Genomic DNA, 19,118 nt, shown 5'->3' with positions numbered 1-19,118 from the left:
TAGGCTTGCTTTGCTTTCTACTTTTACAATATGAAATGAACGGAAGAAAAGACCAGTATTTGCTGCTTCTGTCTTGGTATCAGATACCTGGGTAACTAGTTGCCAGCTTAATTCAAGCCTTTCTAGCCCTCCACAACAGGACTGGACTTCTTTCCAGGGCAGTTATCTAGGTAGTAACCAGCAGCCTTTTCAATTTATGCGTGACATGGCACTTGGCTAAAAACTTCTCAAGACCTTTTTGGCACAAGCAATTGCATGCTCAAGCGCATGCTCGCAAAATGAGTCCACCTTGCCTCAATGACTTCAATATACACAAGCCATTTTCTGCGGCAACAAACATCCAGTCCATTACCTACGGAATCCAAAGTCACTATCTACTACTAAAGAGGAAACATAACAACAAGATCGTAAAAGAAGGAACAGTGAAACTCCATCAATAAATGTCCACAGCAAGGCGGTTGTTCTCCGAGCGAACGACGGTCGTCCCCGAGCCACCAAGCACATAGGCGTTCTGCTGGCCAACGACAGCCAACTCGTAATCACTGGCGGCCTTGTTCGGCCCACCGGCCCAATAACCCTGTGTAGTATCAAGAACGACGACCCCGTCGCCCCGCGTCACCTTGGCGGCGTCGGGCGCGCCGCTGACAATGTCCTGCGTAAAGCCCGCACTGACGCCCTTTCCATCCGTCGCCGAGATCATCGCCGCCCCGTCGCAGCCCATGATGAGCGATATATTCCCCCACGCGCAGCCGTCGTCGGCCCTGAGCTGGAACTCGACCCACGTCGCCGGCTGCTGCGTGCCGCGCTGCACGCGGCCCTTGAAGGAGCTGTCGAGGGCCACGAACTGCGTCTGCCCGGGGCCCAGCGTCACGCTCGCGGTCGTGATGTTGAACTCCGGGTTCGCCCACCCGTCGCCGTTGGCCGTGTTGTTGTAGAAGTTGTAGTTAGCCTGCGCCCCGGACTTGTTAGTCAGGACGATCCCCGGTCCCTCCGGCGCGCCGGCCTCCTGCGTCGTGAAGGCGAAGACCGCGGCCGCCTCGGGCGCGTTGGACCCACCTGAGGCCCCCTTGGTAGGGTTGGCGTTGCCATCATTGTAGGTTATGATGATGTCGTGGCTTCCGGGAGCGGCAGAGCTCTGTTGTGTTCAGTCGGTGTTAGTCAAGATCAAAGCATGGAGGGCACCGTCTCTTGGCTTGAAGTATGACTTTACCAGGTTGTTATCGTTTTCATCTCCCGGGAAGTCACCCCAAGCACCGATACCGATGTAGGTCTTGCCGTTGGCAAAGGTGCGAACCCAGCTCTCCAGGGCTCGGTTCTCCTTAGTGGGCCCGATGTAGACAACCTTGCCCTCGCCGTTGAGGATGATAAAGCTCTGGATAGCATTTCTAGTCTCCTGGCTGGCGTTGGCCCAGGCGACCTGGGCATCTTGCATATAGGTTGGTGCTCCCTTTCGGGTGCTATCGTTGCCCCAGTGCTGGACTGTGATGTTTCCACCAGAGCCGGCTAGGACACTGGTGTCGAAGGTGTCGTTACCTATGACCAGGTGTCAGAGCGAGTGGAAAAGGAACAAAGCACCAACGGCAAGAAATACAGACCTTGCCATCCGCCCTTGGTAATCTCGACTTGCTCTCCCTCACGCCCCTCATGGACGGCAATGATGGCACCAGAAGTGCCGTCAGGCGCATCGAAGGTGAACATCTGACCAGCACCTACGGTGGTGTCGTTCTGGCCCCATCCGTGGATGTAAAATTTCTGGTCGTGGCCAGATATGTTGTTAATGTTGATGACACCCATTTCTGCTGTTCTGGTGAGTATTCGTAAGACTTTGCTTATAGGAATGGAGAGTGTTGAGTAAATCTAGGCTGGATCGTTCTAATGATTTCGAAAGCAACTCTTGGTTGTCTGTGTTCGATGATTAGACTCTTGTGCCCTTGTCGTTCTGGACTTATATATTTCTGAATTTTGGTTGACTCAATCAACCTCGGTCAGGACCCTCCATTCCCTATGGCTATAAATACAAGCTTATAAATCTCCCTGTCGGTCCAGATGACCCAGGATAAATCCCTGAGGAATTCCGTCGTCATCTAGGTTACCCAATAGTGGCGAAAATGGTCTGCGCTTCTTTCCACAGCCTGCACGCTTGCACAGCTGAAGGCAAATATCAGCCACGACCCCAAAAGAAAACTAACAGCGGCGTCCCTAGGCTTCAATAATAGTAGGGTAGAGTCTCTCAAGTCGGCTGACCACCCGCTTCACTATTTAACCAAAGCTGACGTGACTGGTCAATTGAAGAGCCACGGGGTCGAGCGAATGATGGGTGTAGTCAGCCTTACTTGGGGTGGCTGAGATGTAGACTGGAGGTGCCTCAGCAAATCTGACGTTCCTGCATACATCATTGATGGGCCAGTAAGCGCGGCGGTGACTCTCAGCAATTGCTTATTGAGAATTGGCATCCAACATTGTACTTCTAGGCACGAACGTCGTTCTTGTCCTGTGGCAGATCAAGACGTCAGATTCGACGTACCACGCTGGCCTCGTGATTCAATGCTTCCTTCACAACGGTCTGCGGCCCCCGCCCCCGGCCCCCTTTTCTCGTCATTTATGATCACGTTAGCCTGCGGTGATGCCATGTGAGATGATGTATATTAGATAACATCAAGAGGCGAAGCAGTAAGTCGTGGGTGTGTATACTTTAGAGTTCCCTTTCCATATATCAACAAAGGCTCCGTGATAATCTTGCTCTCCCAGTCACAAGTCACATCATCGTTTTCATTACAGCACACCACCTAGTACCAGCAAAAGTCTCTATCAATTTCATACCCCATCATCAACACTCTCTAATAGACTCCTCACCAATCCATTTCATCATCATGGTCGTCAGAAAGCGAATGCTCCTCTGGGATTACACCAACACCAACAGCTTCCCCCAGCAGCTGGACCAGGTTCCCTTCGACAATGACCATCCCACGTCGTCAGTCTGCAACTGGAACGCCTGGGTTCCTCCCGAGCTCAAGGGCCGGGCCCCCTTCCGGCCCATGATCCACCTGATCGACGAGACACAGGGCGACAAATGGCAGTGGATCCTGAACAGCGACCAGCCGCTGGTGATCTACTTCAACGAGCCGGAGCGCAACGGCATCAGTCCCCAGCAGGCCGCCGAGATCTGGCACAACCAGGTCCTGCAGCTGCGGCAGCGCGGCAAGAAGCTGTGCAGCCCCTGCCCTGCGTGGACCGAGGACGGGCGCGCCTGGCTGGAGCAGTTCATGGCCCTCGTCGCGGACAGCCCCCCGGACTACCTCGGCCTGCACGCCTACAACACCGACGCCGGCGCCACACAGCGCTACCTCGAGGAGATGCACCAGCGCTACAACCTGCCTATCATAGTCCACGAGATCGCCAGCATCTCTCGTAACTATGATGAGGTTGTCGCCTTCACTGTTGAGATGGCCAACTGGATGGACAGCAAGGAATTCATCTACGAGTATGCCTTCTTCGGGTGCATGGGACATTTGGCCGACGACTTTGTCAGCCCCGCGGCCCAGCTGATGAACCCTGACGGATCTTTCAAAGACCTCATGTTCAAGTTGATGTATGATCAGCCCATGCATGTTTGAGTGCTCAGTCGAATTTGATAGGTTGGGTTGAACGATTGGCCAGATAGATCTGTTTTAGATTGTATTCTCAATGAAGTAAGCTCTGCAAGTTATAGCCTGATATTTGCAAGTTAAATTAGCTTCTGGACCTATTATCTTTTGCTCTTTACGATAATGGAGCTGTAAGGATGAATGTAACATACAACGCCACGTATATCTGAGCAGCATCTCGAAATAAGGCCTTACAGCCTACTTACACTGGTCCGAATCAATCATACCGACTCGAAGCTGTCACCTGAGCCATTGATATAAGTAAGACAGTATAACTCAGATGTCCATAGCCCCCCTTTATTTCCCCCGCAAGAGCCCGGGCAGAATGTTCGATTGTCGTCAAGGCTCATTCCAGTACGCGGCCCTCTTCGTTGGGAATCCTACAATCATGGGTGAGAGTGATGCTGAGAGCACGTGTTCGTACTACGAAACGAGAGCTGAGGTGCCTGATCGTCTGGATGCAAGGCCCATGCTAAAAGCTGAGGTCATTCACAGTCCGACCCTCGGAATGTGTTGCACTGCATATGCCCTTTTCAGCTGTTGGTAGGTCTCTTGTACGTATGATAATCGTATGGGAAGCAATCGTGTATTGGTGTTGTTTTGTCTAAGTTCTGAGAGGCTACGTGCCTCGTAGGGGATAACTAAAGTAGCCTCTTAATAGCGAGGATTATACTTATCAATACTTAAAGTTTTCTCTTCTTTTAATAAGTATATATAATCCTTATTATAGTTAGCCTAAAATCATAATTTATTGCATATTATATATATATAACCTTTATTATAAAAAAGCATTATTAAAGAGGCTTAAAATTATAACTTATAAGTTTTAAAGTAAGTCTTAGCAACCCTTGCTATTGCATTATTCCTTAAATTTATAACCTTCATTATTATATCATTTCTTAAATATTATACTTATTATCCTTAATACTTAGCTTTTAAGGTTGCTTCTTTATGAAAATTATTAACTTTTATATAGAAACCTTAGTTTTAAATTTTTTCTTTATAGGGAAAGTTAATGCTTGCAAAGCTAATGCTAAACCCTTTAGCTTGCATTTATTTTTATTATATACTTTTATAATGCAAATATTATTATTTTTATTTTTATTCTTATTATTAAAATGCACTTAATATTGCTTTAAATTATTTTCCTTTAGCTACTTTTTATCTTCTTAAAATTAAGCGTTATAAGTAGCTTAATTATTTATTAAGTCCTTTTTTTACTTTTTATTATTCTTTTTAATCTTCTTAATAGTTATCTTTTGCTTAAATTACTTAGGCGGTAGCATATATTTCTTAATAAGTCCCTTTATATATAAGCCTTATATGCATTTATTAATAATTTAATGCAAAAAGTTTTAAAGCTAAATTAATATAATAATTTAATTCTTTAATAGCTAAATCTTTTTAATTTAATATATATAAAAGATACTTAAAATTAAAACCCTTATTAAGTTATTTATTACAAAGATTGCAATGATTTAGTATTTAAAATAATAGTTACTTTAATAATTCTTATTATTAAGGATGCTATATAATCTTGTATTAAAAGTTTTAATGCTTTTAATATAAATACATAGCTTTTTAACTATATTATTAAATAATATTTGCTTATCTTAATATTAAAAGTTATTAATGATTTAAATAATAGCTATTATAATAGCGTTATTTAAGAAAAGTATTTTAGCTTAGGCTATAGCCATGGCCTTTAGCTTATTAATTTTAATAATTTCTTAAGAGTTTATCTTAATAAGCAGCTTGCTTTTTTTAATGCTTAGTATAAAAGTAAATTTAAAGGCAGTTTTTACAATCTTTATTAAGGTTTTATTAGCTTAATTTTAATTATCTTTATTATTAGCAATAATTAAATTACTATTAATATTAAGCAAATAAAAGTTATTATTATTAATATCTTTATTAATATTTATTAAATAAGTAAGTAAATAAAAGTTATTATTATTAATATCCTTATTAATATTTATTAAATAAGCGTTATTAGCAATAACCTTATTATAAAAGCTAATAAGATTAATAAGCTTATCTTTATTCTTATTAATTAAGGCGATTTTAACCCTTTTTGCAGCCTTAGTAATAATTCCAATCTTTATCTTATTGCTTAATGAGAATATAATTATAATATTTATTTTATTAATTAAGATTATAATTACAATGTTTGCAAGGAAATCTTAATTTTGGTTAAGGGTTGCGGTAAGGCTACCTTTAGTATTAATTATATTAACGGTAATTATGGCGATAATTATATTAATTATATCTTTAGCGTAAGTAATAAATATGATATTTACTAAATGATTTTACTTACCATTATTATTTTTATAAGGCATATTAATAAAAGTATTAAATAATCTTTATAAGTTGTTATTAATATTTTCCATTATAATAAAAAGGAAAAGATCTTATAGGAATTTAATAGTTAAAATGAATATTTATAATATAAAACTTTATAATTATTATGCAATAATTATTAATTTATTCTTTAATTATAAGAGAAATTAATAAATTGCAAATAAATTTAATAAAAGTTAATTTTAATATTATTACTAATAAATAACAGCGAAAAGCAATAATAATAATAAGGTTAACTTTAAAATAATAATTATTAATAATATTAATAATTATAAGGTTATCCTTATATATAATAAGGTATTAAAAAGGTATTGGTTAAAGTATGGAAGGTTAATGTTTATATTAAAGGTTTTAAGTTTAAAAGGTATAAGGTTTTGCAATTAATAGCGATAAGATTAAAAGGAAAAGGTGCTAGCGATAAATTACTCCTTCCTTAGTAAGAAGGGGCTACTTTAAGTTTCTTAACTAATTCATTTACCTATATGCAAAGCTTATTATTATTAATAAGCTTTTATAATGCGGTATTTAAAGTTAGTTTTATTATTATATTAGCAGGATTGTTTTTCCTATTTATCCACTTTACTTTAATAATCTTTTTTATCTTATATAATTTTTATAGTAATATAATATTAATTATAAGGCGCTTTTTCTTTATTATTTCTAGCTTTATAAGGTATTTATATAGGCTATATAAGTTTATATAAATAATTAAGGGTATATTTAATAATAAAAGTTATTTTATAACCATTTTAATTATTATAGCTAAGGAGATTTTAATATTTATTTTATTTACTATACTATAAATTTTGCTTATTAATATGCTTTAAGTAATATATTTATACTTTATTAATAATTAATAAAGAATATTGCTTATTATTATAAATCCCTTAATTTCTTTATAAGTTTTATTTATAAGGATAATAATATATTTAAGTTAAGATATTAAGTTTTAGTTGTTTATAAATAATTTATTTATAAATATAAAAAGTTTTGCTATTTTAAGATTAAGGGGTATATATTTAATTCTTTGCATGGCGTTATTTATTTACTATAATAATTGCATATTTAGGCTTTTATGATTTCCTGCCTTTAGGTTTTATATTTATATAGTTATTAAAAGATTATATAAAGCTTTTAATTAATAAATTAAAGCTATATATGCTTTATAGGCTTTTTATTTAAGGTATCTTTAGGGAGTGTTTTTAATTATTATATTAATAAGGGCAAGTTTATCGGCCTATTCCTTTTATTAAGTAGTAATTAAGCTAGTGGTGTTTATGGTTATGCAAGCTTTATTATAATTTATTAAGTTTCCAGGCATTAGCTTTTATTTTAATTTTCCTTATAATTTTGCAGCTTTTATCTTAATTTCTTCCTTATCTTAGAATTTTAATATAAATAGAATTAATATATTATTTATTTGCATACTTATTATTTTAAAAGGTTATGTAGGCTTTATAATTATTAAGTAAGGATTATATATAAAACAGTTTATTTTAAGCTTTTATTAATAATATCTTTAATATATATTAAATTAATAAATGCTGGATTTTATTATATTATATAGAGGTTGGATAATATAAATAATTATGCCTAAAGGGTATTTATTTTTTAGTTTCTTTAATAGCTTTATAAGGATTATTTTATATAGTTTTAACTTTGCTTAAGGGTAGGCTTAAGTAATATCTTAAAGTATAAGAACTATGCTTTTTTTTTAAATTAATAAGGGGGTGAATATAAGGATTATTTATTAGCTTATTCTTTAAATAGTTAAGCTTTGTATTAAGATTAATCCCTTTTTATTATTATTATAACCTTAGATAATAAATTAGGATTTCTTATAGGGTTTTATGGTTTTACCTTTTATTTTTTATATTATGCAGAACTTAAAGAAATAATATTTATTATATTGCTTTGCTAATTATTTCTTAATTTAAAAGATACCTTTAATAATAAAGTTATTAATTTTTATTTTATTAAACTCTTTAAATAATAAGCTTAGTATTATAATAACTTTATCTTATTTTAGTTTAATCATTAGGTTATAGTTTTTATTTTCTTTTTTTAAGATATATAATATAATAATGCAGTCTTTTATTTTTAGTAATAATAGTTGCATAATAGGTTGCATTTAAGGTTTTATAGCTAGGTTTTTTGCTTATAAGGGTTGCATTTCCTTGTTATTATTTTAATAATATGGTTAAATAATTATTAACTTAAATATTGCAGCTTTATTTAATATATTTAAGGTTATATTATGGCTATTTATAATAATAACCTTATATAAACCCTTCCATCCTTCTTTCTCTCTTTATATATAAACTTTGCATTGCAGCAAGTATTTTATATTAAAGATAAGTTTAACTTTAATATTTAATGCATTTTATATTTGCTGTTTAGTTATGGTTTTTTGCAGCATCTTTATAGCCTTTAAAATAGCTTCCGCTTGCTTTTATATTAATGGTAATGATAGTAACTTATATAATACTTATGGGTAAGCGCTAAAGATTAAAAGCATAAGAATTAATCCATTTAGTTTAGTAATATTATTAATAGCTTTTATAGCTATTTGCAAAATAGTATTATTATTTGCGTTATTATGTAGTTTAATGTATAGGATTTTATATGCTTATTTAAGGGCTTAATAGTATTTCTTAACTTTCTTAATAAATTAATATGCTTTTATGGGAACTTATTTATATTTAATTCCTATTATCTATGTTTTTAAATGGAATTTTAAGGATATAAAGTTTATTCCTGCATTATATTTAATAATATTTAATGGTCCTTAATATATATTAATTTAAAGCATTTGCAGTATTTGCTATGTGGTCTTTATAAATATAAATTTTAAGAATTTCGCTTCTTGGAAAGCAATGGCTTAGTTTATAATATGGAGGATTAAATGTTTGCTTAAATATATTATGTTAATTAAGATTTTATAGTTAAATTTATAATTATTGCATAATGTAAACTTAAAATGCCTAAATATAGGTTTATTTATTTAATAATAGTAATATATCTTTTTAATCTTTGCTATTGCTTATTTATTAATATTTAAATTGCCGGCTTTTTTAAGCATTTAATATAGTTAATTTATTAATGGGTATGCAAAGTAATGGTGAAATCTCCTTATTTTTATCTTTAAGAGGAAATATATAGCATTAATAGTTTAGTTTAGGAAAAACCATAGGTAGCCCTATTTTCTAAGTATTAATATAATAGTTATATTATTAAAGGAAACCATTTTATTTATAATGTTATTATAATATATTTAAAGCCTATTTATATTTGCTATATAAAGTAGAAATGGGGTTTATGCTTAAATAATATAAAAGTTAATATAATTAATTAAAGTGGAAACTTTCATTATATTAAGTAAATTAATGGTTATCCCATTATTAAATTTAACTTTAGCTTTCCTTATAGTGATTGGATTAATTTGGTACTTTAAGTCTTTTCATTATAATGCAAGAAATTGCTTATATTTAGCTATAAATATTAATAATACTTTAATGTTTAGCAGGATTTCTTAAAAATAAGTTTAGTTATATTTATTTTTTAAGATAAACTAGCTAGCTGCAATAATTATTTTTATTTAAAAGATATTATTTCTCGTGATTTAATGCATAAATGCTTTATTAGCTAAGAAATTAATATTTATATAATAAACCTCCTTATTAGGTTTTACCTTTATAATATAAGTATTGCTATTGCAATTATTATCTTAATTCTATTTATCTTTATATTTATAAAATTTATCTTTATTATTTATTTTATATTCTTTAAATTTACTTAAAAAAGTATTAAAGTTATTATTATAATCTTTATATTTATATTATATTAAGTAGCTTTTTTTTATTAAATATTGCTTATTAGCTAAATATTTAATTAATTAGCATTTTTTCTTTTTATAAATATAATATCTTTTCTTTTAAGATTATTCTTCTTTTCTTTTTTTATAAGCATTGTTACTTTAAGCTTTATAATTAATGCCATAGGATCTTAGTTACTTAAAGCTTAAATGGCTTGAGTTTAATTAGCTAAATCTTTAATTTCCTTAAAACGCTTAAAACTGCAATTATTATCCTTTTTTTAGCTTTTAGCTATTATACCTATAATTAATATAATATTAATTTAAAACTTTATTTATAATATAAATTATAATTACGCGGTTAAGTTATGTTTTTACTATGGATTTTAAGTTTAAAAATAACTTTTTATATAATTAAGCTAGCTTAAAAAAAGCTATTTTTAGCTTAGGAACTTCTTTATAAACTTTAATTACTATTATTTTTAAGTTATCCTCCTTAGCATAATCTTAGCTTAATACTTATTAATAAAGTTATAGCTTATTAAGCATTAAATATAAAACCTTATATAAGTTTTTATTTAAGTTTTATGCTCTTATCTTTATAAATATTATTATTATTTAATTTATATAGTAATGCTAATAATTAAGGTTTATATTAAAATGCATTTTAATTTTAAGGTATGTTATTATAAATATATTAATTTAATTTATAAAATAAAGGTAATAGGCTTTGGCTTAATTTTTAAGTATTTAGGGAAAAATTACATAGAATTAACTTAGCTGGATTTTAGTATAATAATAAATATTAAAAAATATTTTTATCTTATTATTTAATAGGTTATATAAATCCTTAATATACTTATAAGAATTATTAAAGGTTTTTATAAATTATATTAATTTTGCTAAATTTAAGCATTTATTAAGAATATGTTATAAGGGAAGAGTTTTATATGGGTTATATTTTTCGTTTAATAAAGGTATTCTTAGGGCAGCTTAAGATTATGCCAGGTATGGTATATATCTTTAGTATAAGCTTTATTTTTATCTCTTTATTAATAATAATAAGCCTTGCTAATTATATTGGTTTTTAATAAATTATATTATTAAGTTTGGGTTTTATAATTGCATGCTTAAAGTTAGTAGCGGTGATAAATATTATCCCAAGGATTACCCTTTTAATAATTATCATTATTTAAAGCCTGCTTATAATTCTTATAAAGGCTATGCTTATAATTGCTATCTTTAAAGTTACATATAATATTTATTTATACTTAATTTTAGGGCTAACAAGGTATTGCAAAGCTTATTATTAATTTATTTTAATCTTTCCTTAGCTTAAGCCATAGTAATTAATTATAATGCTATAAGTTAATTATTGCATTTTATATAAATGCTTTGCATTTAAAGGAAGACTTTTAAGCATTATTAATAAGGATTTAATAATGCTTTAAATATTACTTATATTTATGCCGCGTAATTCTTATAATAAGCAATGAAAAGGTTATTATTATAAAGATTTTATTGCATATAGCTTGCTAAAGTACTTGCTAGATAGGTAATTAGGTATTTTATTAATATTCCTTATATAAGGGCTATAAATTATAGTTTTAGGTTAATATATTTACAGTAAGCTAGGTTAATTAAAGTTTAAGCAAGCATTTCATTAATTATATACCCTTTAATAAAAGCTAATAGCTTCTTAGCGTTATTAACTATTTTTATAGGTTTTTATAGCAAATATTATAAGGAATGAGATTAATAAAATAAAGAAATATTAATAAAATAAATAATATTTAAGAGTAAGTTAATAATAATAGTTTAATAGAAAGTAAGTTATGATTATTAAAAAAAAGAAATTATTAATTCCTTTAGGCCTTAAAAGCTAAGGCTTTTTCCTATTATTAAGTCCTTTTATATTAATTAAAAGCATAATATATAATTCACGCTTATTTATAACGTAGCATTGCATTAGCTTTAGTAATTGCGATAGTTATAAGCTTTATTTATTTAATAATTATGATAATTATAAGCTTTATTCATTTAATAAAATGGAGCTTTATTAGGTTTTGCTAAGTTTTAAAAAGGAGTTAAAGATGGGTTTATAATAAGTTTGTTTTTAGTAAAGTTTTATATATAATAAATGCATATTTCTTAAATAACGATAAATATGTATATAGATATTATAGGAAATGCTACTTAGTTTATTTAATCTTTATAATATTTACTTAGGGAGTTTAATGATATAGAGAGGCCTAAAGAAGCAATCATTGCTATATAGCGCTTGCTAATAAGGAGGATATAATTTTTAGGTTAGGAAAATCTTTATGGGGTTGCCTTTTCTACCTTGTTAATTTATGATACCCATGACTACTAATTAGTATTGGTAGGTCTCTTGTATGTACAATAATTATATGGGAAGCAATCGTGTATTGGTGTTGTTCTGTTTAAGTTTTAAGAGGCTACGTGCCCCGTAGGGGATAACTAAAGTAGCCTCCTAATAGCGAGGGTCGTACTTGCCAACATCAGCGATCTAGTAGCTCCTAGTGTGGTGAACGCCATGTTCATGGTCAGCTGAGATGAGCCACGACCTCCCGCCCCAATATGTCAGCAAGAGTTCCTGACGGCCCCATTGCGTTTTTGAGCTTGCCTTACCGTGGCGACGGCGACGGCGATGGCGACGGCTGCTTACAGTTTACTAATAGGTCCCTATTACTTCATGTCCCAACCGATTCAGATGACACGAGGCCAGAGCCACCGAGGCTGGGGCATCCTTTTTGCGAGACTCGCACACTGCCGGGCCAAAACATAAGCAGTCAGATCTGTAGAACGATGGCAGCCTTGTCTCAGCCCTCTGTCACACGCCTAGTTAACAACAATTCTGCCCCCAGCCCGTAAGACATGGGCTTAGCAGGTGCACCTTCGCAATCATGTGAGATTTTGCGTGTCTACATTGCGACATCAGAACGTCCGAAGATGGAGTCAGCTTCCGGAATGAGAAATTCAGCAGTTTTGGGGGCTTTTCGAAGGCAAACGCCCCGGGTATATAAATACAGACGAAGCAGGCCATCAATGGTGGAGAGCTCTATATCCATCTTTCAAAACTCGGTTGTTATTCGATATATCACAATAGCCATTAACCACTTCAAAACCGATTCGCCTAAACTTTACAGCAAGCATGTCTGATAGCCAGTCCGCCCTCAACGCTCACAACGATGGTGAATATATTCCTGCGAACCTTGCCTCCCTGATGCGGGATACTAACCACCTACCAGCTCGCCGCGAGGCTCCCGGCCAGCAGCGTCCAGATCTTACCTGGGACGACGGCCTTGCCAACGACGCCAAGCAGTATGCGCAGCATCTGGCAGATACTAAGAAATTCGAGCACTCGGGAGTTGACGGTCAAGGGGAGAACCTTTTCATGTCCAGTGGGGATGCCAGTCTGGCCGATGCCACCCGCGCATGGCTCAACGAGAAGCCTAACTACCACGGCGAGAACATCCCAGACGGCGATTTTGGAAGCTACGGCCACTACACCCAGGTATGCTTGATGACAACGGATCTCTTCTCAATAGTCATATTAATCACATTTTCATGACCAGTGCATCTGGCCGACGACTACCAAGGTCGGCATCGCGTCCGCCAAGGCCTCGGATGGCGCGACTTATATCGTGGGCAGGTACACGCCACCAGGGAACTGGATGGGCCAGAACGCCTACGGCACCGACAACAAGGTCGCAGTCTCAGCAGCGACCGACGCGGCGCCGGCCGAGTCGTCGGAGTACACCGTCGTCGACGGCGACTCCATGTGGAACATCTCCCAGAAGCTCGACGTGTCCCTGGACGGCCTCAAGGCCCGCAACCCGCAGATCTCGGGCCCGGACTTCGTGGTCCGCAAGGGCGACGTGCTCACCGTCCCCTGCAAGAGCTCGCAGAAGCAGTTCGGCGTCAAGGTCCTGTCCGCGATCCAGAGCACCGGCGGCGGCTACGTCGTCGTCCCCGGCGACAGCCTCTGGGCCATCGCGCAGAAGCTCGGCGTGGACCTTGCTGCGCTCCAGGCGGCGAACCCGGACGTTCGGCCCCCGGACTACCAGGTCAATGTCGGCCAGACCCTCAACGTCCCGGGCCAGAGTGGTGGTAACCAGACCTACACTGTCGTTGCCGGCGATACCATGTACAACATCGCCGAGAGGTCTGGGGTCAGCCTGCAGGACCTTCAGGCCGCCAACCCTCAAGTCCAGCCCCCGGACTATGCACTTCACGAGGGCGACGTGCTAACCATCCCAGCCGGTGGCCACGCGCCTACTAACCCGCCTGCGACTGGCGGCGGCAGCGGCGGTATCGTGCACTACAGCGGGCCGAGCAGCAACTTCCCAGGACCGGACAAGTGGGTGTCGTGGGAGACGATGTCGGCGCACAACGCCCAGGTGATGAACACGACGGGCAACTCGGCGCAGGAGACGCAGTGGGTCCTGGACGCGGTGGCCACGGTGTCCGGCGAGCTGAACATCGACCGCCGCTGCATCCTCGCCGTGATAATGCAGGAGTCACACGGCAAGGTGCGCGTCGAAAGCACCACGTCGCCCGGCGCCGGCGTCAACAACACCGGCATCATGCAGGCCCACAACGGCGCCTCGTTCAACGAGGGCGACCCCCAGGGCTCCATTCTGCAGATGGTTCGCGACGGTGCTGGCGGCGTCCCGGGGCCCGCGGGTGGTGATGGCTACAGGCAGCTCCTGGACCGCTATAACAACGACTTCTACGTCGCTGCTAGGGGCTACAACTCGGGAGATCTGGGCATCAATTTCCAGGACTTGAGCTCGGGTGGCGGCGCAACGAATGCCTACTGCTCTGATCTCGCAAACAGGCTGTGTGGTGTGGACCCTAACTGAGGACTCTGTCCTGTATCAAGTATTCAGTGTGTGGGCATCATATGGTGGTCAGTTTGAAGTATGGCCAAGACTACTGTAGCCCAGGCTTATCTTTACCGCATCAAGGCGCTTCAGCGTAGCAACAAGTTGTGTATTTTTATGGATAGACGAAATACAACTATTGCACATCGCGACTTTAGTACACGGCGTCCAGTCTTGTACATTTTGATTGTTGACACTCAATAATAGGGAAGCCAAATGTTATACATGTAACGTTCGCGCAGGCCCTTGCTTCGGGAATGCCTTGGAACTCAGTTGGCTCGTGTTAAATTCTTCCCGGGCCCGTTTGTAGCATGTCGCTCTACATGCATACTGCTACTCACTCGCACTTATTAGATGTACAACTTGGAAACCTGGAGCAATGGACTGAGTAATGTAGATGAATCAAGCTTTTGCCAAGCATGCTACTGTAGCCTGACCTGCACAGGATCCGGAGAATTCACCTCAAAGTAGCACAAACTTGGAGTTCAATTTAGTTAACTAGAGGGACTGGAGAAATTGAAAGCCATACAATACGTCGTGCAGACGTCCGAGTTCCCCCAGACACTGTGTACATAGTCTCCGCAGGATCGGAGGGGCACGCATCAATTCAAGACGTGGTCAGCAACTGTCGGTGTACTTCCCTGTCCCCGCTACAGTACAGGTGGGATTTCGGATCTCGGCGAGGCTGCTTCCATGATTCCTAATTCATACCTACGGGACGGAGACCAGACCCATCATCCCGGGTACGTGTCGGCCTAGCATCATCACACGTCCGTCCAAGCAGGTAGTATGCCAAGCCTGTTGTGACCTTTGCCGGTATATTGAACACATTCAGCCAGCCAATCCGGCCGTAGCAGACAAGGCCGTCCATCCCGGTCTGGATCACGAGATATTGTGCTCGCGTGGCATGGGCGTCCAACTCATAACAGATCTTGGTTCGATGTGCATGTAATCAATGGCCGCGTCAGATTCTCCAGCGGTCAACGTCCTACTTCAACTTGTACTGTGTACAATACCCACATCCCAGACAGCATGAGGCGACTCGATCACGGCGACCCAAAACCTGGTCCTGCCTCGAACGCCCATGCAACTTCCCTGGATCGAGCTAGGACCGATGAATGATGGCAAAGGCACGGGATCAAACGACCGAGATGACTGGGCCTTCCGACGCCTGGACCGCCAAATGAAGTGTATATAACGGTGCTACAGCCGCGAAAGCACCTTGTAGCCTCCTCGGACAGGCGAAACACACCTTTCAGTCCCAGTCCCTGACGATCCGCAAAGGCCAAGACTCTTTGATTGACCATCACCGCGCAGATCAAGATCAAAAATGAAGTCCGCATTGATTGCGATTCTGGCCGGCTTGGCTGCCCACCAAGCCTCAGCCCACGCGACGTTCCAGATTCTATACGTCGATGGCGTCAATTATATAAGTCCCCTATCTCCTGCTAAATTCGCATGACTCTCCAAGGCTGACCTCCCCGAACGGAGCCCAGTGCGCCAGGCTGCCCGCGAGCAACTCGCCAGTCACGAACGTCCTCTCCAGCGACATCGCATGCAACGCCGGCTCCTCGAGCGCCGCGGCAAAATGCGCCGTCAAGGCCGGCTCGACCGTCACCGTCGAGATGCACCAGCAGCCCAACACGAAGGACTGCGCTTCTGAGGCTATCGGCGGGGCGCACTACGGTCCCGTGCAGGTTTACCTGGCCAAGGTCTCGGACGCCGCGACGGCTGTTGGCTCTTCGGCGGGGTGGTTCAAGATCTTTGCCGACACCTGGGCGAAGAACCCATCCGGTAGCTCTGGGGATGACGACCACTGGGGGACCAAGGACCTTAACACTTGCTGTGGTATGTGCTCAACTTGTGACACTTCGGCTTCCTGGCATCGAATCTGCTTCGTCACATATCTCGAATTGTTCAGCAATGTTTTCTCTTTGTTTAAGAAACGCTAACGAAAGAATGATACAGGTAGAATGAACGTCAAGATTCCATCTGACATTGCACCGGGAGACTATCTTTGTAAGTTCCATGGCAATTATCAAAACTTCCCCAAGAAGCTTGACTATTTCAGAACGCCCTCTCCCATACTATCAAGTTGGGCTTGACATTCCCATCCCCCCCCCCCCACACTTGATCGATCTATGGCTAACTCCAACAAACAAAGTGCGCGCCGAGGCCCTCGCACTACACACAGCAGGCTCATCCGGCGGCGCCCAGTTCTACATGACGTGCTACCAGATCACCGTGACCGGCAGCGGCTCGGCCTCCCCCGCCACGATCAAGCTCCCCGGCGCCTACGCCGCCAGCGACCCGGGCATCCTGGTCGACATCCACGCCAAGATGAGCACGTACGTCCCGCCCGGGCCGACCGTCTACTCGGGCGGCTCGGCCAAGAGCGCCGGCGTGGCGTGCGCCGCCTGCGAGTCGACCTGCGCCGCCACGTCCGGCCCGAGCGGGACCGCGGCGCTGCCGTCGGCGACGGCCGCCCCGACGACGCTGTCCACCTCCTCCAAGACGTCGGCAGCTGCGACCACCACGACGGGTGCTTCCTCCGGGGGCGGTGGGACTAACTGCGCGGCCAAGTACGCGCAGTGCGGCGGGCAGGGGTGGGCCGGCGCCACGTGCTGTGTGTCGGGGAGCACTTGCTCCGCTACCAACCAGGTAATTTACCCCGTTCCTCGAGGAGCGTCTGCAATGGCTAATGTTTGGCTTAGTACTATTCTCAATGTCTCTGATTGATTGTCACGCATTGCGTGGAGATCCTGGGTATTCATTCAGTTCTTCTCATTGTCACAAGCCGCACTTGAGCACTGGAAGTCTTCCACTGCCTCATCCTTGTAGGCCATACCTACTTCTAGGTTTAAAGAGCTCGAGTATTTCGTGGATACGGCCGGCTTTCTTGTAAATACTTACTTATGCACAATGAAATCTGTATAAATTGTCCTCAGTGGGGACTCAGGTCATTATAGAGGCTTGATAAATCTGATAAGGCCAAAAGATCTTGCGCCATATCCGATTATATCTTGTTAGTGTGCACCTGGTTGGTCTATTTTCGTGAAATTTTGGGTAAAAGAAAGGCCTTAAGATAATTATCTTGACAAGGTGTGCCTGATCATCCCCAAGATTGAAATGAGTTGCAATACAGCTCCCAGAGTCTGCTTGTTTAACTGAGAACTCCGTGATCAAGTTATTGACGATGACATAGAGTAAAACAGTTTTGTGATGTGGTTGAGCTCCAGTCAATTATATTTATTCGTAAACATTACATAGTCATTATGTCCTACTGCATATTTAGTCCAATTCAATCATCAAGCCTTGATTTCATTCCGCATTTCTCGACTCAAGAGCTTCTTTGGTCCCGTCCTATTGAGCGATCCATGAGAGGTACACGGCAACATCCCCGTCGGTGGAAGATGCGTGTATTGGCACTGTCCCGGATCCAGAGGGAACGTGGTCCGCATGCACTGTGATGAAACCATATCAGTTCTGATCTTGTTGCAACAGCATGCCGTGGTAGTACCAAGAAGTTGGAGGTACCACTCCTCTCAAAGGCTGGCTCCATAGCAGACTGGATGCTCGAGTGGAAGAGTAAACAAGTTACTTACGCAATATTTGTCCAGATGCATCATCAACCGTAGTTTTGTCGGCAGAGATGTACGTGGCGGATGTCTGTCCACACGTCAGTATGCAGTGGATTTTCCATCGGCCCAGCGCGACCGTTGTCGAGGGAATATTCAAAACTTACGTTTCCATTCAAGTAATAGCCAAGCCAGGTTGAATCGGAGCTCGGCGACGTAGTGATGCCCGAATCTTCCGTGAAGACCAGATAGCCCTCTGGGCCAGAGATACCGCCATCGTCATCACCGGAAAAGGTCGCGCAGTCGCCTGCTACGGTCCAGAGTCCCTGGCCATTAAGGCATCCCGTCACACGGAGCTGGGTCTGGCTCACGACAATCTGACCATCTCCGCTAGGTGCTTGGATGACGGTCCCACCAGAGGCCGGAGCAGCGTATGCGCCGCCAACCAGGGCTGCGAAGAGAGTAGAGGCTGTGAAGAGCATGGTTGATTGCTGGCAAGGGGGGTTTGCTTTTTTTTGTTTTGGTGAAACGGTTAAGAGCTCTGAAGTTGCTTTTCTACTGGGTCTGTTCACTTGTCACATCTCAGTCTGTCTAGACGAGTATTTGGGGCAGTCTTCTTATAGATCCTCGATAGATCCGGCTTCCCACGATCTTGCAGGACCAAATAGCGGTGGCTGAGGCTCATCGGAACCAATCCCTCGTATCTTTTTGAAAATCAGACAATAAATCGTGTCGATCGTACCAGGGAATCCCACGAACGAGGGGTAATCACGGTGTAGGCTGGTGAGCGATCCCATCTCACCGTCAGATG

The 19,118-nt window shown here is 39.7% G+C and overlaps 5 protein-coding genes across 5 annotated transcripts; 3 read left to right on the top strand and 2 right to left on the bottom strand.

Moving 5' to 3' along the window:
* Positions 1-433: 433 nt before the first annotated feature.
* On the bottom strand, positions 434-1,794 carry INS49_000187 (uncharacterized protein; the record flags this gene model as incomplete). Its single annotated transcript, XM_043161025.1, has 3 exons — positions 434-1,135; positions 1,211-1,533; positions 1,596-1,794. The coding sequence occupies 3 exons, from the start codon at positions 1,792-1,794 to the stop codon at positions 434-436; spliced, it is 1,224 nt and encodes a 407-aa protein (XP_043029531.1).
* A 1,076-nt stretch (positions 1,795-2,870) lies between these two features.
* Positions 2,871-3,614, top strand: INS49_000186 (uncharacterized protein; the record flags this gene model as incomplete). Its single annotated transcript, XM_043161024.1, has 1 exon — positions 2,871-3,614. One exon carries the CDS (start codon positions 2,871-2,873, stop codon positions 3,612-3,614), a length of 744 nt encoding a protein of 247 aa, XP_043029530.1.
* A 9,380-nt stretch (positions 3,615-12,994) lies between these two features.
* INS49_000185 (uncharacterized protein) lies at positions 12,995-14,708 on the top strand (the record flags this gene model as incomplete). The annotated part of the gene is made up of 2 exons (XM_043161023.1): positions 12,995-13,357; positions 13,419-14,708. 2 exons carry the CDS (start codon positions 12,995-12,997, stop codon positions 14,706-14,708), a joined length of 1,653 nt encoding a protein of 550 aa, XP_043029529.1.
* A 1,351-nt stretch (positions 14,709-16,059) lies between these two features.
* INS49_000184 (uncharacterized protein) lies at positions 16,060-17,468 on the top strand (the record flags this gene model as incomplete). Its single annotated transcript, XM_043161022.1, has 5 exons — positions 16,060-16,149; positions 16,226-16,577; positions 16,698-16,748; positions 16,894-17,311; positions 17,444-17,468. 5 exons carry the CDS (start codon positions 16,060-16,062, stop codon positions 17,466-17,468), a joined length of 936 nt encoding a protein of 311 aa, XP_043029528.1.
* A 624-nt stretch (positions 17,469-18,092) lies between these two features.
* INS49_000183 (uncharacterized protein) lies at positions 18,093-18,789 on the bottom strand (the record flags this gene model as incomplete). Its single annotated transcript, XM_043161021.1, has 3 exons — positions 18,093-18,193; positions 18,335-18,398; positions 18,475-18,789. 3 exons carry the CDS (start codon positions 18,787-18,789, stop codon positions 18,093-18,095), a joined length of 480 nt encoding a protein of 159 aa, XP_043029527.1.
* Between the last annotated feature and the right edge of the window lie 329 nt (positions 18,790-19,118).

Source organism: Diaporthe citri (genome assembly GCF_014595645.1).
Source record: "Diaporthe citri strain NFHF-8-4 chromosome Unknown scaffold_1, whole genome shotgun sequence".
In the NCBI taxonomy this organism is placed as follows: domain Eukaryota; kingdom Fungi; phylum Ascomycota; class Sordariomycetes; order Diaporthales; family Diaporthaceae; genus Diaporthe; species Diaporthe citri.
The sequence above is the reverse complement of the archived record's forward strand: the minus strand, read 5'-3'. Positions and strand labels throughout refer to the sequence as shown.